This window comes from Cyprinus carpio, unplaced genomic scaffold, assembly GCF_018340385.1.
Source record: "Cyprinus carpio isolate SPL01 unplaced genomic scaffold, ASM1834038v1 S000006643, whole genome shotgun sequence".
Classification (NCBI taxonomy): domain Eukaryota; kingdom Metazoa; phylum Chordata; class Actinopteri; order Cypriniformes; family Cyprinidae; genus Cyprinus; species Cyprinus carpio.
The window spans coordinates 637,087-663,114 of NW_024879270.1; the positions used below are offsets into that span (position 1 = coordinate 637,087).

General features: G+C 40.5%; 1 protein-coding gene across 1 annotated transcript in view; it reads right to left on the reverse strand.

Annotated features, from left to right (window-relative positions):
- si:dkey-11f4.7 (piezo-type mechanosensitive ion channel component 2) overlaps positions 1-26,028 on the reverse strand; it is a 180,733-nt gene that overhangs the window by 73,572 nt on the left and 81,133 nt on the right. Inside the window, 7 exon segments of the mRNA XM_042755145.1 lie at positions 1,090-1,249; positions 1,921-2,017; positions 2,444-2,687; positions 5,015-5,180; positions 5,271-5,372; positions 20,044-20,248; positions 21,190-21,390. Coding sequence (XP_042611079.1) covers positions 1,090-1,249; positions 1,921-2,017; positions 2,444-2,687; positions 5,015-5,180; positions 5,271-5,372; positions 20,044-20,248; positions 21,190-21,390 — 1,175 coding nt within the window.

A 26,028-nucleotide genomic window follows, 5' to 3' on the forward strand; every position in this document is an offset into this window, starting at 1 on the left:
GAAATCAAAAAATATTTATTTGTTATCTTAATTTTTTAGTATTGAAAAATATTTTTTGTAATCAGAAAATACAGAATTTTTTCAAACCAACTCCCCCAGTTTGAGAACCACTGCCCTAAACCTACCTGTCACTATGACGTCAGCCAATCAGGTAACAACTATTACACATTATTAACTGTTAACTATTATTTATTATCTGTGTAAAACAATACTTCACATGTGCAAAAATGTTTGTTTGGGCACTGCACACTGATTTTACAGAAGACCTTTTAAATTGAGCAGTGTAGCTTTTATATTTGGTTGACTGCATTTTAGTTTGATGATAAACTCCTCAAACAAATCATTTGGATACAAAACAATAAAAACAAAAATAAAAAAACAAAAATGCATTGAAAGTGCTTATACATACTTTTCACATACATTTGTTAATCTGTTAATTATTTAAGAAAAATGTATTTTGTGTAGTCCTATTTATTTTATTCCTATTACTAGGCCTACTTAATTGTACTTATATTGTGTTTGGGATGTTTGGGCTTTGTCTGTAAACTGTTGAAAAATAATTTCTAAAAATCTGCTGAGAAAAGCTTCCAAAAATCTTCCACCAGGAAGAGAGTGAAAATTATATACAAAGAGATGTGGCTGTGATTGGTCTTCCTGGACTGGCAGATGTGGTATCATTGGTGCTTCCGCAATTGGTCATGCCTGAGGCATTCCCATAGTGAGATACTGAACGAATGTTTGAAAGAGAACATCTTATCACAGTTCTATAATTGTCTATATATAATACAACTGTCTATTATATAAGTCTATAATTGGCAGTGGATGTGGTGTATGTAACATTCCCTGAATTAATGCACGTTTTTGTTGAAAATTTCAAACAGCTTCTTAGTGTCCACAGGAAAGTCATATATTAGATAAATAAGCAGCAGAATAGACATCTGAAAAATATATAGCTGTGAATAAGTGTATAGAATAAGTGTACATACAGTATGTGACTGAAGATTACGTGAATACCTTACATTACAGAATTCGGCTTTAACCCTGATGTTTTGGTTTCAATTTAACAAACACCATAGATACCTTTCTCACCTTGAAGCAAGGACCTTAGAAGTCTGAAGGTCAGAAACAACATAGAGGAAGTAGTAGCTGAGGAAGACTCTCCTCTGAGCCAACAGGACAGTAAAACAGATTGCATCCCAGACAATACCAGCTTCACCCTCTGGCAATTCACACTGATTGTCAGGCTTGGCTACAACAAAAGCACATATGACAAACACAAATTTGAGTGAGGCCTGTCAATGAACCTATGTAATGCAAAGTCAAAATTAAGTACGTACAAATACAATCATAACGTACACTGTTCAACATGACTTATTTACTATGATGTTCAATAAACAATTTCAGGGAGAAATTTTTAAGCTTAGAACACGCTTTTTAGGTCAGCAGGACCTGATTACATTTCTCTATTTTTTAAGTTATTAGTGTGTATATGCTATTTATTTATTTATTTATTTACTGTGCATACTCATGCTTTTGCACATATAGACACTTTTATCATAACATCTGTGCAAATATCTAAACATAAGACCTCTGGTCAACTGTAAGTTTACAAACCATTGCCAGATAAAAAACAGGACTTCAGTAACTAATGATGATCAATGATTACTGATGATGAATCATTGAATTATTGAAAATGTATGTACACCTGAGGTGGAAATGTGGCCACAAAGGAAATTGAATGGCTTTTACAACTCAGGTGTGCATTAATAAATGCAGCTGTCACCCCCAAATCTTTGCAGTGTATGTAAATGGCCTATGAAAGATTAGATAATGTAACTGAAATCTGATATTTTTAGTGGTGTACTAATAGTGTAATGTAATTACACTATGAGGAATCCTATTCAATTAAGTGTTACTTACGTAAATTGTAGCCCTTGATGGTGCAGAACATGCTAAAAGCTTGAATGAGCCAACAGCCATGTTTCTGTAGACTCTCCAGATAAACACAAGATCCAAGCTGATCACACACACAAACAAAGTCAGTAATTATACATATAAACACTGTATTTAAAAAAGGGAGTAAGTTTAATGTATGATCAGCTGATCATAACCATAAGGGTGACTGTAAATGATCCTAATATTTGTCTATTTATTAAATAATTAAATGGACACAATTTTAATTTGGGTGAGACGAGAGTGCAGAGTGATACAAGAGACATGAACTGCCTTTTTGTGATTTGTTTTAACTATTTACCATGGCAGCATTAATCCAGTCAAAGATTATCAAATGATGGAGAAGAGAGTTAAAACCAGTTAAGATGGCACAATTGCTTCTTCGCTAATGCAGTTAGTCTTTGTGTATGGTCCTTTGTGTAATCTTTGGCCTCCCTTAGTCACAGAAACATACTATAGGGTGTGACAGAACACTCAATGATGTGCTTACTGAGAGCATGTTCTTGAGGCTGATGACCACACAGGTGTAAGCTATGAGACAGTCCCACAGTCTGAGCACATATTGCACTGGCTGCAGCAGTAATGTGCCTCCAAACAGCATGAAATAGAAACAGGCCACCAGATAACCCAGACAAAAGATATTAATTCTTATAGTTCCAGTGATAAAGATGAGACATAACACCAGCCAGAAAAAGTAACTGAACACAAACAGCTTCACCATGTCCAGATATGATCTGAAAGCACACACAAAAGCATAACATATCACAACATTCTACATATGTCTGTGTTTATACTAAACAAATGCAATAAATGATACTGACCATTTTTTCACTTTGCACAAACTGTAAAAAGTACAATAAGGTTCTATATATTATAACAATTACAGTCATGGCCAAAAGTTTTGGCAGTGACAATTTTTTCGTTTTGCAAAGTTTGCTGTTTATGCTGTTGTGGTGTTCATTCACATTGTTTCTAGATTATTGTATAGAGTGATCAGATGCTATTTAAATAATTGCTAATTGCTGAACTTCTCAAAAAAAATAAATTAAAAAAAAATCATCATGACACAAAATGACCAGATAACAATAATTTACTAATCATATCAGCGGCAAATATGAAAGTGTGAATGAGTACTAGTCAGGTTAACCACTATCATACTAATTAGACTGTAAGAGCAGACTGACTGCTATAAAAGGATGGCAACCAAGGGAGTGTGTCTCTCATATATAGGGTGGCAATATGCGCTGTTCATACGGGACACATCCTAGCCAGGATTTTTATATTGCCTAAAACATCCAAAGCAGTTTGACCAATTACATGCAGGTATTGTACATAACTGACCAATCGTTGGGCTGCGCGTGAGAAGGTGAGATCTACAGTGAACGATCAAAGCAATGCAAATATGCACTCGTGTTTGTTTGTTCATTTGACTTGAAGCGTCGCTGTGCACCAATCATAAAAAGACACCAAAGTAGGTGCGAGAATGATTTGAAAAAATGGAAATCCTGGCCGGGACGTGTCCCGTATGAATGGCACATATGGCCACCCTACTCATAATTCTGCCCAAAAACACTGCCATGAATAAAGAATGTTATCAAAACATCCTGCAAGAGCAACTTCTTCCAATTATCCATGAGCAGTTTGGTGATGATCGGTGCATTTTCCAGCATTATGGAGCACCATGTCACAAAGCAAGAGTGATAAAGAATTGGCTCGAAGATCATTACATTGAAATTTTGGATCCGTGGCCAGGCAACTCCCAGGATCTCAATCCCATAGAGAACCTGTGGTCGGTCCTCAGAAGGCGAGTGGACAAGCAGAAGCCCACAAATTGTGATCAACTCCAAGAACTAATAAGGCAAGAATGGATCCCCATCAGTCAGGATTTGGCCCAGAAGCTAATATCCAGCATGCCAGAGCGAATTGCAAAGGTTATGAAGAACAAGGATCAACACTGTAACCATAGAAACATGTGGGAAAAAAAATCTACAAATACTGCAGCAGCAAACTTTGCAAAACACAAAATTTATGTCACTGCCAAAACTTTTGGCCATGACTGGTGAGTTAGTTTTGAGGTCTGAAATTTGCAGCATTTTTTTTTTTTTTCATTGTAGTGTAACTGTGCCAGCCAGTATCCATCAAGTCAACACACTTCAGGTAAGTATAATCCATTTATTTCCATTTAGAGTTTCCTCTCTCACAAAGCAACCTACGGCCATGCAGTTGAACAATTGTTTGCATTAACTGACAGGCATCTTAGGCTGACTACTACATCCCTTTAAGAAGGACCCTACAGGTATTATTTAGGTGCAGTGACCGGTATGCAACACTAGAGGTAGGTATTCAGCTCAAGGACAAAAATGTATATGGCAATCACTATCTCAATAAATTTTACATATTTTACTCAATTCAAAAAGACAATAAAGGCAAAATTAAGATGGCTTTAACAGTAACCTCTGTGCAAATATTAAGAACATTTTGATTCTCCATTTAATCTTCCATCGTTTATGACATGACTCTTCCCTGCCATTGATGGAATTTTCCAGTCATCCATGCTTTTACTATTAAATTACGCATATTCTGAAATAGTACAGAATCTCCAGATCCAAAAACAAGAGAAGAAGAAGCAGAAGTAAACGACAGAAGCATTCCTTACGGGCATGTAAGCTAACACGATCATCAAACATTCATATCAAACCCACAAAGAGGTATATGACTCTGCAAGCTTTGGGGTGTTGATGGACTCAATCGCTCAATCTATGTTTTAATCATCATTCTAAATCCAATCCAGACATAGACCTTTTTTATCTCCGCATTTTGTTCAAAATATTGCTTCTTTTTTATGAAACCTACAGACATTCAAGTGTTCATAAACAAATATGCATAAAGCTAGAATAAAATGTTTAAAAGCAGAGGCTCTGTTACTTAATTTTATATTTTAATAATTTTTTCAGATATTCATAAGAAATTATTCTGGAGGCCATGAAAGAAAAAATAGCTGTCACTGGCTGGCAAATTTAAAAAAAAAAATGCTAGCAGGAAAGACTTTATATTTTCTCACCGACAATGAAGAAAGTTGCTGACAGGAGTGTACTGGTTGAGGGTTTGTGGATCTAGATTTCGGCTGATCTCCACATTCTCTCCTGCCAGGAGTCTCACACAAGCCTGATTTTCATCCTCAAAGACCTGCCACTGCAGAGATGCTACCAATAACAGCAGGCAGTCATCTGATTGAAAAGAAATTAGAAAATGAGAGTGATAGACACATTTTTCTTGGTTGATATGCTGATTAAATGTGGTGTGATGGAATAGGTCACAGAGAATGAAGCTGGAGTTGGGACTCATGGCGTAGTCTGGTAGATACAGCCACTTTATCAGATTAGAGCTCAAAGCCGCAAATGACTTCCTCCAGGGATAATCTAGCAGAGAGTGAAATGGTTTCATTAAGACAATGTTTTTCTTATATTGTGATTTATTAACATTTCTTTTTGATTCCAGATTGATCCAGACCCTATTCATATAGTCCTCACTGTGTTAGGTAAGCATTTGATTTGACTTACCAGATAATTAATAAAGGCTATTTTATCTGAACTGACACATAAGTTTGCAGCAATGGATCAGGACTGACAAACAGTGGGAACATTGGAACACAAATGCTGTGTCTGAAATCACTCAGTTGAAATTTTTAACGGAGTAGTCATTACAAAAAGCATAGACGAGGGGTTTGTTGCACGAGTGGCCACTCCTGGCAGAACCCTTTCAATGGGTTGAAATGGAACAATAGACCTTAGTAACTTGGAATCTGCCATGGAGCTGATTTATGATTTAAATTTGTTCCCCTTATGAATTTGATTGATGCACCTTTGCATATGCATATAGGTATGCTTGAGCTTTTGGAGAAATAAATATAATACCTTTAATTTTTAGGCAGCTTTCAAGACACTCAATGATACCATACATTATAAAAGGAAGGCAATAAAATACAAGATATACACAACACACAGACATACAAATCAAACAAATCAAATCAAATCAAATAATATCATATCATATCAAATCACTAAAAGCTATTCTTACATTTTAATCTGAGCTTTAAAGAGGGAAATAAATTCCAGTTGACAAATCTGCAGTGGCAAAGAATCCCATAATTTGGCGCTGCATAAAAGCCCTACCACCAAAGGAACTCAACTTGACATTTGGAAGTCTGCAGAAGATGATCTCAAATGCAGGAATGTACAACTGAAGAAGATTTGACAGATAAAAAGGAGCCAGATTATGAAGAGCTTTATAGGTAAACAGCAAATTTTTATATTGTATGTGGAAACAAACAGGAAGCCAGTGTAGATGGAAAAGAATGGGAGTTATGTGATCAGAGGTACTTGAGTAGGCCCTAGCAGCTGCATTCTGAATTAACTCTAATCTATGAAGTTGTTTTTCAGGAAGATCAAATAAAATAGAATTATAATCAATCCATGATGTAACCAAAGCATGAATAAGAACTTCATTGCTATGCTGAGAAAGTGATGGACGAAGTCAGGCAATGTTACATAAATGAAAAAATGCAGTGAAATATTTTTAATATGGGAACCAAAAGAAAGCAAACCATCAAATATAACACCAAGACTTTTCATGTGGGTGGAAGTATTAACTGGGGAGTTATCGATTTGCAGGGTGAAAGACTGTTTTGTATAAAACAGATCTAGGCCCAACAAGAAGGGCCTCAGTTTTGTTGGTATTTAGCTTTAAAAAATTATATTTATAAAGTTGTAAATGCTATTAGTTATCCATATGTTAACTTCCTGCAAACATTTAGGGAGTTCAGAAGGAGGATGCTATGTTTTATGGATATATATACAATAGTGTATCATTAGCGTTAAAATGGAATTTAATGCCATACATGTGAAAAATGTGACCAAGGGATAGCATGTAAATAATAAATAAAAGCGGACCCAACACTGACCCCCATGGAACACCTTGAGTAACTGTAACAGGCTCTGATTGAGAAATAAGATGAAAACCAAAGAAGCACATTATAAACAAATCGTTCAAATAAAATTGAATGACTAATGGTATCAAAGGCAGCACTAATATCTAGAAGAATAAGAATAGACAGAAAACCAGAGTCAGCTGCTAAAAGAAGATAATTTGTAACTTTAACGAGACCAGTTTCCATGTTTGGATCTGAAACCCGATTGAAATTGCTCATAGAGATCATTACTTTGCAAATGTGCTTCAAGCTGAGTTGCTTTCCCATTGCAGAAACTGTGAAGCTGGTGAAGCTGTTTGTTCTTTCAAGTATTTTTGAAATAAAAGGAAAATTAGAAATGGGCAGGTTGTTACTGAAATCATTAGGATCCGCACTATAATTTGTAATAATTGGAGAGATAGAAGGGAATTTTAATTGTGAATGAACAGTAGCAGTAGATAATGTGGAACTCATTATGGCTGTAATATTGGGAGAAATTGAATGAATGCAGTACTTAACTAAGACAGTGGGAAAGGGATCAAGTGAACAAGTACCTCAGCGAATATTAGCTCTGCTGACAACTCATCTGAAAATCATAACTGCTCTTCAGGGAATGGTGGAGTCATCAAAAAATGACATATGCAAGAAAACTGATTCATCATCAACTGATTTGCATTCAGAGATCGCCACAGTTAGACAGGAAGTTAAAGACTGGCTAGGCCCGATGCAGCAGAAAGTGGATTCCAATGCTGACTCTATCAGAGAACTGGAAAGTTCAGCATCCGACCATAGTGATTGCATAACCAAATTAGAGTCTACAATCTCCACGCTTCAAAAACAAGTGGGACATCTGGATGCCAAATGTAAAGATCTGGAAGGAAGGTCCAGAAGGAATAACACCCATAATGCACCCATCTGACTTTGTTTTATCAACTTCTGCAGTGTTTACTACACCTCCAGGAAAAACCTCTGTTAGACCAGGGCACATCGCACACTTCGGGAGAGGCCAAAGAAAGGGGAGCCCCCCATCCCCTTGTCATCAGAGTCCACTACTTTCAAGCCCGCGACGAGATTCTACAATGCGCTGTGCAACTCTCTCCTCTGATTTACGATGGTAATAATCTATCTGTCTTCGCGGACTACACAATGGCTGTTTTCAAGGACAGGAAACCTCTCCTTCATTCATGCCCCAGGGTCAAATTTGGCCTACTGTTTCCTGCTGTGTTGCATGCAGTGGAGCTGTACACAAGTTTTATGACCCACCCGCCGCATCGGACTTTATTAAAAAAACTGTTTTGCCTGCAAATGCTTGAGGTAAATAATATGTAGTCTGTGTGGCTTTAAGCATTCGGTTAATATAACCTGACAGTATATGACTAATGAAATTTTACCAGATATCTTTTCAGCTATTTCTAATAATATAGCCTAATTATTTTACTTTAGTATATATTTGAACAAGTTTATGTGCAAGCACAAGCATATGCCATTGTGGAAGGAGTTTAATTAATTGTTTATAACTTACTGTTCTCTACTTTCTAATTATTGTCACTTTCTCATAGACAGCAAAGTTAATTGTAGCTGAGTGTTAAGGGATATGCACGCATCTCGTTTGGGGAGATGCGTCTGCCGGGAGGGGTGGGGTTGGTTGGATACTACTGGTCTACTACTGTTTGCATTTGCAGTGGTTTCCCTTTTTTGCAGTTTTTTTTTTTGTTTTGTTTGGTCTCTGCTCAATATTTGCACAGTAAATTTTATGATTTCACAAAATCTGATATGTATTTGATATCACACAACCTAGAATGACTTATCAGCTAGTTTGGAAGAGTTTCCCATTTGTTAGCTGGAACTGTAATGGAGTGAATGAACCAGTTATACGTAGCAAAATATTACAACATCTCCAACACTTAGGGGCCCTCACTGTATATTTTCAAGAAACTAATCTTAAACTTCATGATCACTTACTATTAAGGAGAAGATGGGTTGGTCAAGTATTTCACTCCAAAATTCAGGGTAAATCCAGGGGTGCGGCAATTCTTATACACAGGTCTGTTTCCGTTGTGTGTTCTGATGTCACAGCAGATTCTTATGGGAGAACAAACAGATAACCCCCTTGTTTTTGATGCCGTTTTTAGTGAACTGAACATACCTACAGTACAGTTGATTCTGCTGCTCAATTAGATGAACTCATCACCATTGAGGAACTCACTCGGGCTGCTACCTCTATGCAGTGTGGTAAATGTCCAGGGCCGGATGGATATCCAGTTGAGTTTTACACAATTTTTTGATAAATTGGCCCCCATTCTGATTGACATGTATTTAGATTCATTTGATTCACTCTAGCTGCCACAAACACTTAATCGGGCATCTATTTCTTTCATTTTAAAGAAAGATAAAAATCCCCTACATTGCACTTCTTATCGTCCGATAAGTCTTCTCAATGTTGACTTTAAAATCTTGTCAAAGCTGCTGGCACTACAACCAACCTTACCAACCATAATTTCTCCAGATCAGACTGGGTTTATTAAAAATAGACACTTTTTTTTCAATACTACAAAACTGTTTAACATAGTATATAACCCCTCTTCTGTGGCTGTCTCAGAGACTGTAATTTCATTAGATGCAGAGAAAGCTTTTGACTGGGTGGAGTGGAAATATCTCTTTTACACTTAGAGAAATTTGGTTTTGGTGTGAAATTTATTTCATGGGTGAAGTTACTGTGTTCTGCCCCCCAAGCTTCTGTCAGAACCAACAATACTCGCTCAGGATACTTCTCCCTCTCGCCAGGGATGCCCCTTGAGTCCTCTTCTCTTTGCCATCGCTATTGAGCCTCTTTCTACTGCACTGTGATCTGATTAATCTATTTTAGGCATAAAAAGAATGAGTACAGAACAAAAAGTGTCATTGTATGTGGATGGTCTTTTACTTTACATTTCTGATTTGGCTAGATCGATACCTGCAGCTCTTAATGTTTTAAAGTCATTTGGGGTAATTTCCAGTTACAAGTTAAATTTGAGCAAGAGTGAATTTTTTCCTATGAACTCTGCAGCTAGGGACTATCCTTTACACAACTGTCCATTCAAGATTGCACAACACAGATTTACTTATCTTGGACTTTGCATCACAAATAAATTTAAAGATCTTTTGAAATTCAATTTTGCTAATTTACTACTCTGGATACTCTAGAAAGATTTTTAGTGCTGGTCACTGCTCCCCCTTCTTTGACTGGAAGAATCAATTCAGTTAAAATTAATATTCTTCCTAAATTCTCTTATTACATTTTGTGTTTACCCATTTACCTTCCTCACTGTTTTTTTTTTTTTTGTTTTTTTTTCGTAATATTGACACCCTGATTCTAGGATTTATTTGGAATAAAAAGATCCCCAAAATTCGTAAGGGTTTTCTTCATAGACCCAAAATACTCGGGGATATGGCTTTACCTAACCTACAGTTTTATTACTGGGCTACAAATCTCAGAATCATGCAATATTGGTTAAACCAACATCATTCTCAAGATTCATCTGTGTGGCTTAACATGGAGGCTACTTCATGCATGCCCACTTCATTGACAGCCTTATTACATGCTCCTGTTAAATGCTCATCTTCTCCCTATACCAAAAATCTCCTTGTTAAAACAACGCTGAGAATCTGGAGGCAATTCACAATGGTTAGCACTGGGCATTGCAACATTCAGTGACCTATAATGTCTTTGCATCTTTTCAGCAATTAGCAGAAAAATTTGCATTGTCAAGACATTTCTTTAGGTTTTTGTGTTGTTTGTTTTTGTTCGGGAGAAATACCCTCAGTTTCCTAGTCTCCCTACTGTTACCCCTATTGATTCTTTCCTCAAACCTATCCATAACATGAAGGGTATGATTTCCTATCTGTATGATTTAATTTGCACTCTGTGCAAATGCCCACTTGCATTTATTAAATCTCAGTGGGAGGAGGACCTAGGAGAAAATATTCCAGGAGAACAGTGGGAAAAGATTCTACACTGTGTATATCCCTCATCCTTCTGTGCCAGACATAGTTTGACTTTCTAAAATAAATCCCGAAGTAGATCCCATGTGTGACTGCTGTCATCAGGCTCCTGCAACCACTGCGCATGTGTTTTGGTCCTTCCCATCTTTACATGAATATTGGTCCCAGATCTTTAATACACTATCTGAAGTTCTCAAAATTCACATTAAACCTCTGGCTGTTACAGCATTATTTGGCAACCTTTCTACATCTCTGGATATGCCCAAATATAAGACTGATTTTGTAACCTTTGTTGCACTTCTGGCAAGACATTTAATTTTACTAAATTGGAAATTGCCCATACCCCCCTACACATTTTTTATGGATTAACAATATTTTTCATTTTATTAAACTAGAAAAAATTAGGCACACAATGAAAGGATCCTCTAATTATTATTAGTATTATTATGATTATTATTCAATTTTTTTTTTCTTTTTTCTGTTTGTTGGTTTATGGTTGCATTTCTGGTGTATGTTGTAGATACCTTTGATACTATTTTATTTTATCCTTCCGTTTATTCTTATGTCATGTGGATTGCATTCCATGTTCTTTTTCTCAATTTGAATCTTGTTTTGTGGCTATTTGCTGCATGGACCCTTGATCAACCAGCGACATGGAAGTCATACAGTATGTGTATATCAACCAACTATAGGTTATCAATTAATGGTATCTGTAATTGTATGCTGTATTATATTCATATGGAGAAAATCTAAATAAAGGGGGGGGGAAGCGGCTTGTTTTCGGAAATAATTCGGTAGAAGAAAAATGAAAAGGGATAACACCAGAACAACATACTAGATCTAAAATATGACCCTTGTTATGCGTTGGAAATTTGACAAACTGCACACGATCAGCACTATCCAAGACTGATTTAAAATCATTATATTGAGTGCTAGTAGTATTGTCATAATGAATATTAAAATCTCCCATCAACATAACATTAAAAGACAAAGTACATAAATGTGTTAAAAATAGTAGAAAATTCAGAAAGATAAGTAGGCAAAGCAGATGACTTTGCTGGTCTGTAAATCATAACAATAATGGTTGGATTTGAATCTTTAAGTTGTACTGCCAGGACACTGCTATACACACAATTTTGGTGTCTTTTGGATGATGGACAGTAAAGCCCAATGGGTCGTCTTTCCAGAGTTGATAACGCTCAAAAAGATCAAACGTTATAGACACTGAAGTGCCTTGAAAAAATTGTACCACACTGAATTATTATTATTTTTTTATTTATTTTTTTCATATAAAAATACATAAAATCAGTGCTGGAGCAATCCAGAAAAGTAATGGGTTGAAAGTCACATGTCTCATGAGTTTCTATTTCAAATCTGAAGAAGATACCATGAAAAATGAGATTCCAGAAAACATTTTTGTGAGTCTATGTCTAGTCCTCCTCCCTCCCCCGTTTGAGGAAAAATAATTACTAAATGTATTGAAGGGCTCTACAAACTATTTTAGTCATTAAACATCCCACTGCATAGTTTTTAAATGATAAAACAATAGATAGAATCTTAGACATCGTATAAGTGATTTGTTTGAGCACTAGAAAAATACAATAAGAATAATTTGAGTAATAAGAAATAAGAAAAAAAAGAATTAACTATGTATGCCAAATACAGTACATCCTGAGATTGCTAGAAATACAGCATTTACACTGATAGACACTCAAACAGTCGGTAATCACACGCTGATGTCCTTAATACAGATGGTAATCATACAGATCCATCATATAGTCAATAATCACACTCTATTCATATAGACCGCATTCACACTGATAGTTGTCTATCACATGCTGATTATCAGTCATAGAGATGGTAATCATGCAGATACAGCCACATTCCCCACAACACACACACACATATAGGAAAAATGTTAAAGAAGAAAAAAGAAAGAATATTTGTGCAAAAAGCTGATCGTTACGTTACGCCCCCATCAGATGACAGGTGTGTCACAGCGCACATCACGAGCCATCACGAGAGTGCACCAGAATTCAAATAAACAATATTCTGCTTATCTTTGACTCTATTTTTTAGTGGATGGTCTCATTCTGTCTGTGACACTGTATTCTACAAAACCATGCTGTTTTGTACTACCAAGACACAGTTTTTTGAGCGTACGTTATTCCAGTGTCTCGTTCCCTCTCGCGGAACCATGTTAACATGTGTAACCTGAGACGTTCCCCTTCTGGGGAACTCGTGCTGCATCCTTTAGTGAACACTATGGGGAACAAAATGCCAACTATGCCATGCCACGGAGCATGGCTCTCCACCAAGGAAGTGACAGACATACACCTAACCTTTCCTCCGAAATTGGCCAAGACACTGACACCCCGGGCCACTTACATAGCTTGGCAGAAATGTGAAACCCAATTTCAGATGTAAGTGGGACATCTACACCAAGTTAAGAACATAGCTACCTACGGATAGCTATGTTATGTGAGCAACACCTAGCCTGATAATACAAGGACCACAGATAGAGGCTTCCTACTTAGAAATCCTCACAGGGGGATGTCACAGTCTAAATAGGGGCCCCAGGGGACCACTACATAAAAACCCTAGCAAGGGAAGTAGTCACCGAGCTAGAAAACAGCTATCCTCCTGCCCCCTTTTCAGGGTTTTAAGTTGCGGTCTTTGAGCCTCTTGCATGGATTGTGTTATCTCCGCTGTTAATGTTTTAAGTAGATAGCCCACTTTCTGTGGTCCGGCAGTCTTCAGCCTTGCCTGAGGAAACTGCTATTCGAGGATAGCTGTGTTAAAGCTCGGTGACTATTCCCCTTATTAGGGTATCCAATTACTAGACACATACCTACACTTTCCTATACCCACACTTAGCTTTCCCAACTTCCACTCTTTCTAATCATGGTAGGTTGAAATCGGCTTGTTTTTTCGGAGATTCTAGCACGCAGTAGGGGCGTGTCATTGTCTTGAGTGTATTTCCATACTGGATAAGCCTGCTTTTGTTTCTTTTGTTATTGCCCCCGCCCTCCAAGGGAAGCGTGGCTAATTATTATGCAGCGCTCTGGCCGGCGAAAATGTTTTGAAGTAATTCTTCGACAAGCCAGATGCTTATGAACAAGCGCTCACTGATTCTGAAGATGATCTGAGCGACGATGAAAGCGGCATAATAAGACTGAATAATATCCCTAACAGTCCTGTAGCCAGAAGCTTTCTCCAGACATTATGTACAACATACGGCTGGATTCTTTAGCTGCGGAAAAAGAGTGGCAGGACATGCGAATTATTGGACAAACAGACGCACAGTGCAAACTTTGGAGATGGTAACATCCACAAAGAAGACCCCGACAAAGAGAAAGTGTGCCCGAACGACTTATTTCATTGGAGGTAAACAAGATCTGCAAGCATACTTTTCTGTTTCTTATGGGGTGAGTTTCCATAAACATCAAAGTTTGTCGTTTTGTGTTAAAAATTAAAAATGATGGCCAGATTTTAAAGGAGTGTCTTGCAACGTTATCTACAATGCACAAGTTCAAATAGAGTTTTGACAAAAAAGGTTTTATAAAAAAGATAAAACTCACATATTTCAGCCTCTAAATCATTTTTATAAAAGTAAAAAAAAGATAAATTACTGACATTTTACAATGCACATTATCCTTTATTATTAATAGTACGCGGTCCGATTTTTCCCGTTGCGTCTGTCGTTGTTATGCAACCATGCAGCTTTACAGGGGGTATGGCTTATCTAAATGAGATGTAAATTAGCCCTATTGTCACTCCCAGCAGGTGAGAACAGGTGAGAACTGCACAATCTTAGAGGCCATTTTCTCCCTTTTGAGCTTTTTTGAGTGCCTACCTTCAAATGGCCATAACTTCTCTAATATGATCAGATTTCCATGTGATACACATCGTTGAAAAGCTTGGAGACTACACTTTCAGAATATGTGAATAACTCAAAATGCCCCAGAACCGTGCTTCTACACTAATTTCCTTTATTAACAACATATACCAAATGAGAGGGTTCCCAGTTGTAACGCCACACCAGCAGAGGGAGCCCTCTCCTGAGTACTGACTGTGTACTGCTCCCTATTCTTCTACATTCATTTCCTTTTTGAACAGTATTTAACAAGAGTCTGTGTGTTTGCTCCTTGCGAAGTATTCCCAGTTCTCCTGCCTTACTGAGTGTTAACCCCTCGTCTTGACTATTGTGTGTATGACCATTGACTGCCTTGTTCTGTTTCTCGCTCTCGGATTATCCCTTGCTTTGACGACCGATTGGACTGCCTTACTGTTTATGAACTTTGCCTGTCTTCATATTTTTGTTTTCTGCCTACTGATTTGGATTTGGTCGCTGTGGATTTTAATAAACATCTGCACATGGATCCAAATACGGCCTCAGCCTCGTTACATAATACTTCACCTCCGATGGATCCAGCAGAAGTTTCCAGTTTGCAAGCGGCGTTTGTGTACCAAGGCAACATTCTCAAGAGATATCAGGAACAGCTGGGGAAACTACAAGCTGCTAATGACCATCTTACACAGTACATCCGATTGCTGCCACCCGCCAAGCCTAAGAAGGTAAATTTTGCTCTACCTGATAAATTTGATGGCACAGCTGAGCAATGTAGAGGATTTCTCCGGCAGGTAGAAATCTTTTTCAGACACCAAGGGGAAGATTTCGAGTCTGATGAGAAAAAATTTGCTTTTCTCATGTTTTTGTTAACCGGTAAAGCAATCGACTGGGACAGTTTATTTCAGAAATCTTATGCCTATTTTGTTCAACAACTTAGAGATGTGTTTGAGCATCCAGCAGGTGGCAGAGATGTCTCGTCACAGCTTTTACATCTCTCTCAGGGCAGCCGATCAGCTGCGGAGTACGCCATTGAATTCAGAACTCTTGCAGCTCAGAGCGGTTGGAACGATGTCGCACTCAAGGCTGTATTCCATCGCAGTCTGAATGTTGAATTACAGGCAGAACTCACATGCAAGGGTGAGAACCAGTCATTTTCAGATTATGTGACGCTTGATATCAGGATTGATAACCTCCTGCGCAGCAACCCCACTAAATTCAAGCCACAAGCACTGAGAGTATCTTCAGGCAACCCGACTTCGCTTATTTCCAATCCTGAACCTATGCAGCTAGGGGTTACAAAACTCTCCACGGAGGAAAAATCACGCCGGCTGTTGCACAACCTGTGCTTTTACTGTGGAGAGTCAGGCCATATTAACACCGGTTGTCCTCTAAAGGCCCTGAGGACCACCAAAATGACCAGCCGGGTGAGTGTTGACAATCTTTCTCTCCCCTTCATGAAATCTCTCACTGTCAGAGTCAAGATTACCACTGAAAATTATTCTATTGATTTCACAGCATTGATTGACTCCGGATCTGCTCTTAACCTGATTCATCAAGACCTCATCAATAAATTCAACATTCCCAAGCAACCTTGTGATCCACCACTCAAAGTTCATGCTGTTAACAACAAACCCATTGGAATTGGTATCACCCAGCAAACCCTGCCCATACAATTGCAAGTAGAACTGTTTCACCAAGAAACCATCTCTTTCTATGTAATTGATTCTCCGCGCCATGAAGTAATCTTGGGTTACCCATGGTTGTCTGTTCCCGAACCAGCCGTCTCTTGGCATCATGGTGAGATTACACAGTGGTCACAATTCTGCTTTTCCTACTGTCTGCACCCCAAAGTTATCAAGTCTTGTCTCTCTACAAGTATTAAAAGCCCAGATGCGAGATCAGTCACCATTCCATTGTGCTACCAGGAGTATCAAGAAGTCTTCAGCAAGATTAAAGCCACCCAGCTTCCGCTTCATTGTTCCTGGGATTGCGCCATAGACCTCCTATCCAACATGATGCCACCCAAGAGTAAGATCTACCCCTTATCACAACCAGAAGCCCAGGCAATGGAGGAATACATAGAAGAAGCTCTCAGTTCTGGTTTCATTTTCCCATCGACTTCTCCAGCAGCAGCTGGCTTCTTTTTTGTGGAAAAGAAAGATGGAGGACTTCGGCCTTGCATAGACTACCGTGGTTTAAACAATGTCCCAGTTAAAGCCCGCTACCTACTCCTCCTAGTTCCGGCTGCTCTAGAGCAACTCTGTGAAGCCACAATTTACACCAAGCTAGACCTCCGGAGTGCCTATAACATCATCAGAATCAGAGAGGGTGATGAATGAAAAACAGCCTTTGTGACCACTAGGGGGCACTATGAATACCAGGTCATGCCGTATAGGTTAGCAGATGCACCAGCCGTAGTTCAATCCTTCATCAGTGAGATCTTCAGAGACATCTTGAGCAAGTATGTCATTGCATATATTGATGATATTCTTATCTACTCCAAGTCACAGGAGGAACATCAAGATCATGTCAAAACTGTGTTATCCAGACTGTTAAAGAACCAACTATATGTTAAAGCTGAGAAGTGGGAGTTCCATGTCAAGCAAACTTCCTTCCTGGGGTATAACATCAGCCATCAAGGTGTGGAAATGGGAAATCACACCTTTCAATAGACTTTGTCACTGATCTACCTATGTCTAATGAATTCACTACAATTCTAGTTATTATTGATCGCTTCTCAAAAGCCTGCCGTTTCATTCCGATGAAAGCCCTCCCCATGGCCATGGAAACTGCGTTAGCTTTGTTCCATCACGTTTTCAGAGTTTATGGCATACCTGAAGTCATTGTCTCTGACAGAGGAACACAGTTCACTTCACAAGTATGGAAAGCCTTTTGCAGACATCTGGACATCAAAGTCAGTCTAACATCTGGATATCATCCTCAGTCCAGTGGACAAGGAAATTGGCTTCTACGGTCATACTGTAGTCGTGAACAGCATCGTTGGTCAGAGTTTCTACCATGGGCCGAGTATGCGTAGAACTAGTTAAGGCATTCTTTGACTGGTCTCACCCCATTTCAGTGTGTGCTTGGATACCAACCCCCTATGTTCCCGTGGTCAGGAGAACCATCATTAGTACCTGCAGTAGATGACTGGATTCGTCGTAGTGAGAGGGTGTGGGACAGTGCTCATGTACGTCTGCAGAGGGCGGTCAGGAACCAGGAGATTCAGGCCAAAAGGCGGCGTCGCCCCACACCCTCCCTACCAACCTGGACAACCTGGCTCTCTACACAGGACCTTAAGCTGCGGCTTCCAAGCAGTAAGCTCACCCCAAGGTATGTAGGCCCATTTAAAATCCTAAACAGATTAATGAGGTCACATACCAGTTGGAGCTTCCTGCTAATTATCGTGTCTTTTCATCCTTCCATGTTTCCCTCCTGAAACCGGTCCACCCGAGTGCTGACCCCAACGTCGAGAATCAGGAACCACCTCCGCCGCTGGACATTGATGGATCTCCTGCATATGCGCTGAGGGAGTTATTGGACTCCAGACGGAGAGGGGGTCAGCTCCAATACTTGGTGGACTGGGAAGGTTACGGACCCGAGGAGAGATCTTGGGTAGCTGCACATGACATCTTGGATCCTTCGCTCATCGAGGACTTTCATCGAGCCAGACCTGATCGTACAGCACCACGACCATGGGGACGTCCTCGTCAAGTGCCAGGAGTCGCTCCTGGGGGGTCTGTGTGTTTGCTCCTTGCGAAGTATTGCCAGTTCTCCTGCCTTACTGAGCGTTTACCCCTCTCGTCTTGACTATTGTGTGTATGACCATTGACTGCCTTGCTCTGTTTCTCGTTCTCAGATTATCCCTTGCTTTGACGACCGATTGGACTGCTTTGCTGTTTATGAACTTTGCCTGTCTTCGTGTTTTTGCTTTCTGCCTACTGATTTGGATTTGGTAAATATGGATTTTAATAAACATCCGCACATGGATCCAAACACGGCCTCAGCCTCGTTACATAAGTATAGTTTACAGCATTGGTTAGGAGAGAGTTTTTTTCCTTGAGAAAATCTGGCTATCGGTATCAGCAGATATCATTCTGAATAATCGCTATCTCAATTTATATATAAATAAACAAATATATACTTGAGTCAACCAATGTCTCTAAAGTTGAACAAAACCAAAAAATATTTGAGCAAACTGATGCATCTAAAACAAAGAAACAAATATATACAATGTATATTTAAATAAACAAATATATACTTGAGTCAACCAATGTCTATAAACCAATATATATATATATATATATATATATATATATATGCGCGCATATATATATATAGTGGCGGGGTGAAGTAGGCACAAGTGTGCCTGTGCTGTTGCCAGGGCGAAGCTGATGAGTGCTCGGGACAAGCGTCACTATATATATATATATATATATATATATATATGTGTGTGTGCGTGTGTGTGTGTGTGTGTGTGTGTGTGTGTGCATCTAAACCAATACATATGTAGCCAAGTGAGGAATAGCCCCAGTATGATTGGCTGGCATTACCCAAGTTGTGAACCTATCAGTGTTTGTACTTCATTAGGATTGATCAGTAAATGTATCTAAACCAGTATATGTCTGGTTTTACCAGAATACAATAAAACAATACACTTAACATCGTATATGCCTGGTTTTACCAGTGTATTATAAACCAATGCATTTGTCATTAAACCATACTTTCAACCAGTGAACCAATCCATATTCAGGTAATAATACAAGTGTATTATATCCTGAATGGCTTCCTATAGTTTGAGGTGCACATGCTCTAGAGTTAATCACAAACTCTGGATCAAACTCTGAGCTGGCAGAGAATGTTTATATTGAGCATTGTGAGCCCAATGAACCAGATCAAAACCAGATTGGATTTGTTTGGTGAATAGTAAGTAATAAAGTAACCACCAATGAGCCTATAGAATGAACAGAAACCAAAGAAAACTTACAGACAACATGAAAAGTAAAAAGAGTTAGCAGAACCTAAGGTGTTAGAAATTAAACAAATGCCATGGTTATCTGACCGATGACAGTTAACCTGTGTCATCTTTAGACTGTTAAACCAAAAGTAAGCCTGCTGGGTTTTGTAGTAAAACAGCTGTTATGCTCTAATTATTAAATGCTTCAGTATGCACTAAAGACCTATAATCAAATGTGTCCCTTTCTTACAAGTCAAAACAATAAACAGAAAATACACTTTACACTAGCATTGATTACTAGAACTTTGCAGCAGTAAATGTTGAGTTACTGACCAATGCAGAGCGCTGGTGGTAGGCCAATGCACAGCAGGTATTGCAGCACCATGAAACTTGCAATGAAGCAGCAATATTTTAGCCACACTTCTCCTATGGCCTTTCTACGACGTTGTGCCAGAACAGCCATTAGAGCAAAAGAGTGCAGAAGTGCACAGACATCCATCCGCTGGCCAATGACATTTACTGCTACCACAAAACACACCTGATACAGAAAAGAGAGTGGAAAATGTAGCAAATTCATATCAAAGCTGATGCTAGTTTGAAAACTTATCAGCATCTGATTTGCATTCTCAGAAAAAGATCAAACAATAAATATTGAATCATTATTTTGCTTTAAATTGTGGTGATGCTTCATAGAGTATACAGTAACAATATATATAATAATATAAGTTTATGTTTTTGCTATTTGTATTTTAATTTAACAGTAGTTAACAGAAACAAAAGTAATGCTGGTTTCAATTACGTTAAGAAAAAAAATACATAACTATTAATGTAATAAATGGCATAAACAGATTTTCAAGATTTTAAATTTGGCTTTTTCTTTAGACTTAATTCCTATCTTTCTTTAGAAGCAAGAAGAAGATTGGTAGCTGTTACTTTCTTGTTGGATTATTATGATATTATCTATATTCAGGCATTGTTTACAGGTTTCGGACTCTGTTTATCACAGAGCATTAAGGTTTATTGCAAATTCAAAAGCCCTTACCCATCATTTTTTTTCTGTACTCTCGGGCTGAATGGCCCACATTATCATCACAGACTCAAGCACTGGCACATATTTATATATAAAATTATTTGGGGTTTGCTTCTCTCGTATTTAACAGTACATCACATCATGCTGCTTCATTTGATTGGAACCAGTGATGAGATAAATTATGCTTAAAAGAGTTGGTTTCTCTAATGAATGTAAGTTTATTTCAAATGATTTGGTTTAGGATTTACCCGATTGTAATTTTTGATTGAAATGTGTACATTTTCTGTATATGTGAATTAATGTATACGTTTTACTTTTAAATGTTTTCATGTTTAACCAAGTATGCTGCCTGTCTTTGCCAGGAACCTCTTGTAAAATAAATTTTACATTTCATGAGCTTCATTTCCTGGTCAGTAAATAAATAAATAAAGTATACCAACTTCACTTACCTCCAAACCAAACTTGTAGAAGAAGTAGTTAGCAAAATATTTGAGGGAGGCAATAATGCTGTGGTCTAGATGCTGGTGTGTCACACCCTGAAAGATGGTGCTGCTGTGTGTTGCTTTAAGGCCATTTTGAAGACGGTGATGGAGCTGGTGCCGATGGACAGTCACATCAAACACAAGGAGGCCTAAAATTAACAGGTGATTCTACCCACATGGAATCACCAATAAACAGACAAACAAATAAATAGATACATGATCACAACAAACTCATGCAGAAACACATGCCTTGTTGGATAGGAGACACATGACAAATGAAAACAATATAAATCTTCTAAAATCAGCTTTAAATACCAAACATGTTTGATGTCCTCTGACTGGATAGAATAATAGTCTAAAGCAGGGATAGGCAACGTCAGTCCTGGTCTGGAATGCTGCTGCCCTGCAAAGTTTAGCTCCAGCCCTAATCAAAAACACCTGAACAAGATAATCAATGTCTGCAGGATCACAGGGTTGGAGCTAAACTATTCAGGACATCAGCACTCCAGGACTGAGATTGCCTACCCCTGGTCTAAAGTTAAAAAAAAAAAAAGATTGTAAATCAGTGCAATAATCTGGGCAAAAGTTGTACAGTGTATTCCAGGTTTTACATGAAAATTAAGTGTTCTGTAGCAGGTTTGGAACTGCTAGCAAGGTAGAGCAGTGGTTCCCAACCACATTCATGGAGGCCCCCTGTTATGGCCCATTTTATAAGGGTAAGATGTTAACGCCAAAATTAAATTCCCATGTTTTGGTAGCACCACCCTTTTAAAGACATCCACTTCAGGATCCACAAATCACGTTCCTTGTTGATCCGCCAATCCCTGCAGACACACTCACGTACACAAAGCAAGATGCACAAGAGCAAAGATGCAGAGGATCGTAACATACCCACACACAAAGAATCAACTTCTAGTCGATTTTAAATAAAATCAAATGAACGAGAAAAGGCAAATACATTCCCAGTCAACATGTGAGATCATGCAATGATCACAGTGACATCACATGATCCTCATACTTTTATACACAAATTTTACAACTAAATCAACTAAAACATTTTTGTTTGTTTTGTTCATTTTATACAGGGCTTTTAGCATTATATGCATGAATAGCAGCTTAAACCACATACTGTATCATGAGGATTCATTTGTCATCTCATGCACCTGCAGCACTTCTGTGAAAGGAGAAAAATAGAAACCAAGTCTATAAAAGGAATAAAATAAATAGGATCGCACAAAATATATTATAGGCTATAATATAATTAACAGATTAACAAAATGAAAAAATAAGAAAAAAAAACACTGTGCAACTGTGCAACAAGTATAGGCTACTTGCCCACTTTTGTGACACTCTTAATGCATTTTATTTATTTATTTATATCTTTATTTGATTTAATCCATCTGATTGCACAGGTGCCTCATGTACACACAAAAAACATTATTTCCCTTTCAGTCGATCACTCTCGACGTCACGTCGGTGACCGACTAATTGGGATATCGCTTCGATAGACCAATCTACAACTAAACTAAACTAAACTAACCAAAGCACAATTACAATAAATCATCACATTCAACTCACACCAACCACACGTGAGTATAATAAGGCAGCAGGTGCAATGCATACCAGCTTTTCACTTCGGAGTCGAGCGTTAGTATCGTTCTGCTCAACTGTGTCTGCTGTGAACTACGAGTTCAGCATGCTCTCAGAAGCTTCGTGTGTTGGCGAGACGGCGCTTCAGCAGTGGTCGTTCCCGAGTCGAGTGGGTTGTGCACTTCAGGCTGCACTACCCCCTGTCGTGTTGCAAGTGGCTAATTCCCCTATGCGCCTCAGCACTAAAAGAGCATTTCCTAAAGAGCAAATTTCTGTAAAAGAGCTTCATGGATGCGTCTTTGTAAAGATGACGGATCGTCTTTATAAGGATGCTGTTTCACCCGTGCGTTTCTGGGTGTGGTTGTTACCTGGCAACAGGTGATGGTCACGATCGCTGTCTCACGTGTCTGGGCATCAAGCACCCTGAGGTGGCCTTCGTGGAAGAGTCATGTTCCCACTGCGGGAAGATGACCATCTCGTTGCTGCGAACCAGGCTCCGCTACCTTCAGGGGGGCGGAATACCGTTGCTGCTGCCGCGATCTGGGGCTCGTTCTGGCAGCTGACAAACGAGAACCACTTCCAGCAGTAGCACGGATGGTTTGAGGATTACAGTGGTGGCAAACTCTGCAAGGAACCAACCCTCTGGGTACCATCACTCCTCTTGCACCTCCGATCCATTGGAGCAACCCACGGAACACGCTGGGCCCTCTTCAAAGTGTGTACCAGCGGTATCCAGTGGGCCTCCCCTCGACCAGATGTCGATCTCAGCATCGGAGGGAGAGCTGTCCGATGAAGATTCGGCCGCACTGCCGCCCCACAGGACAGTGGCAAAGCCTGAATCATATCCGGAGATGACAGCTATGCTTTCCTGGGCTGCGGAGAGGGTAGGGCTTGAGTGGAAATCTCCACCGCATCCCTAGCCCTCGAGGCAGGATGATTGGTTTCTCAAGGTGGCTCTCACTGGTTCTCAGCGCCCCACCCCGGTGCCTTTCTTCCCGAAGTGCATGACGAGCTCACCAGGTCGTGGATGGCACCTTTTACTGCCAGAAACTGGCTGGTGGGCTCCTCCTCCCTCACCACCCTCGATTGCGGTGCAGCGAAGGGGTATTCGGTGATTCCCCCAGTAGAGCAGGTGGTAGCGATGCAATTGTGTCCTAAGTCTGCCTCCTGCTGGCGGGGAGACCCGATGCTTCCTTCCTGAGCATATAGGCATTCGTCTGGTCTAACCGGCAGTGCTTATATGGCTTGCGGGGAAGCTGCTTCCGCCTTATACGCTATGGCGTTACTGCAGGTGCACCAGGCCAAGGCACTGAAGGACCTGCACGAGGGTGGTCACGATCCAGAAGTTCTGAAAGGACTCCGAACCGCCACTGACCTCGCGCTCCGAGCGACGAAGGTCACTGCGCATTCTCTGGGTCGTGCGATGTCCACGCTTGTGGTCATCTCTGGCTGAGCCTGGTTGAAATGAGGGACGCTGAGCAAGATCAGTTCCTTAATGCCCCTGTGTCCCAGACCGGCCTCTTCGGCAATGCGGTCGAGAATCTGACCCAGCAGTTCTCAGCTGCACTGGAGCAGACTGAGGCAGTCCAACCTTCTGCCCAGCGGGCAGCTGCTGCCTCCACCCATCCGCAGCGCCCCAACCTGCTCGTCACTGAGGGCGGCCCCCTGTGTCCCCCTGCATCCACCCCCACACCGCATCCGCAGCAGTCTCCAGCAAGTGGCGCCGTAGAGCTGGGCATAGACAAGCCACCCCACCCGTCCTGGCCCCCGTCAAACCTGGTGGTGAACGGAAGAGCAAGAGGCCCCAGGATGGGCGACCCAGAGAGAGGTAGCTGCTTTCTGGGGGATGGTGAAAGCACCTCTCCCTCCCCTGGAGGAGGGCCGGGTGAAAAATCTGGAAATCTCGACGCGAGAGCGGTTTTCTCTATCTCTGGGTCCCAGGAGGGCACGGAGAGTTGCGGATGGCCAAGCAACAGACCTCACTCATCCTCCTCCTTCGCCAGATGGCAGCAGCAGGCGGTTCGAGAGCTTCAAGGCCCTACTCACGCACCCTCTTCCAACCTGTGGAACCAGGTGAGCCTTGCACTCCACACTCACACCCCTTTCCAGTTTGCTCACAAGCCACCCGAGTTGGGTCCCTGTGTTCCACCTCGCTGCCCCACTGCGGGTACGGCTGTGGTTCCACTGGTCCCGCTTGTATGGTTTCTAAGTGCCTGGTCAGCGCTACCCAGCCTGTCTCCCTGGCTTCTGCGGACCATCAGCCTCGGCTATGTGATTCATTTCGCCCAGCGTCCCCCCAAGTTCAACGGTATCTGCTTCACTACAGGAAAAACGTCCAATGCCCCTGTTCTGAGGGTAGAGATCGCAGTCCTACTGGCGAAGGACACGATAGAGCCGGTCCCTCCAGCCGATATGAGGATGGGGTTTTACAGCCCTTACTTCATTGTACCCAAGAAAGGCAGTGGGTTACGACCAATCTTGGACCTGCGAGTTTTGAACCGGGCCCTTCATCGGCTACCGTTCAAGATGTTGATGCAGAAATGCATCTTCGGGTGCGTCCGTCCCTGAGATTGGTTTGCAGCGATCGACCTGAAGGATGCGTACTTTCATGTATAGATCCTTCCGCACCACAGACCTTTTCTGCGGTTTGTGTTCGAAGGACGGGCATATCAGTACAAGGTCCTGCCCTTCTGGCTGTCCCTGCCTCCCCATGTCTTCACGAAAGTCGCTGAGGTGTCTCTTGTTCCCCTCAGAGAGCAGGGTGTTCGCATTCTCAACTATCTAGACGATTGGCTGATACTAGCACAATCTTGGGATCAGTTGTGCGAGCACAGGGACCTGGTGCTCCGGCACCTAAGCCTGTTGGGCATTTGGGTCAACTGGGGAAAGAGCAAACTCTCGGCGATGCAGAGGATCTCTTTTCTCTATATGGAGTTGGATTCGGTTGAACAGACAGCACGCCTCACAGAGGAACGTGCGCGGTCAGTGTTAGCCTGCTTGAATACGTTCAAAGGCAGGACAGCGATTCCACTGAATCTTTTTCAGAGGCTCCTGGGGCATATGGCGGCGGCAGCGGCACTTACACCGCAGGGCCTGTTACATATGAGACCGCTCCAGCACTGGCTTTATGGCCAAATCCCGAAGTGGGCGTGGAAGCACGGCACTCACCAGGTCCACCTTCACCCCGTGGTCAGATTTCTCCGGGCAGGGGTGCCC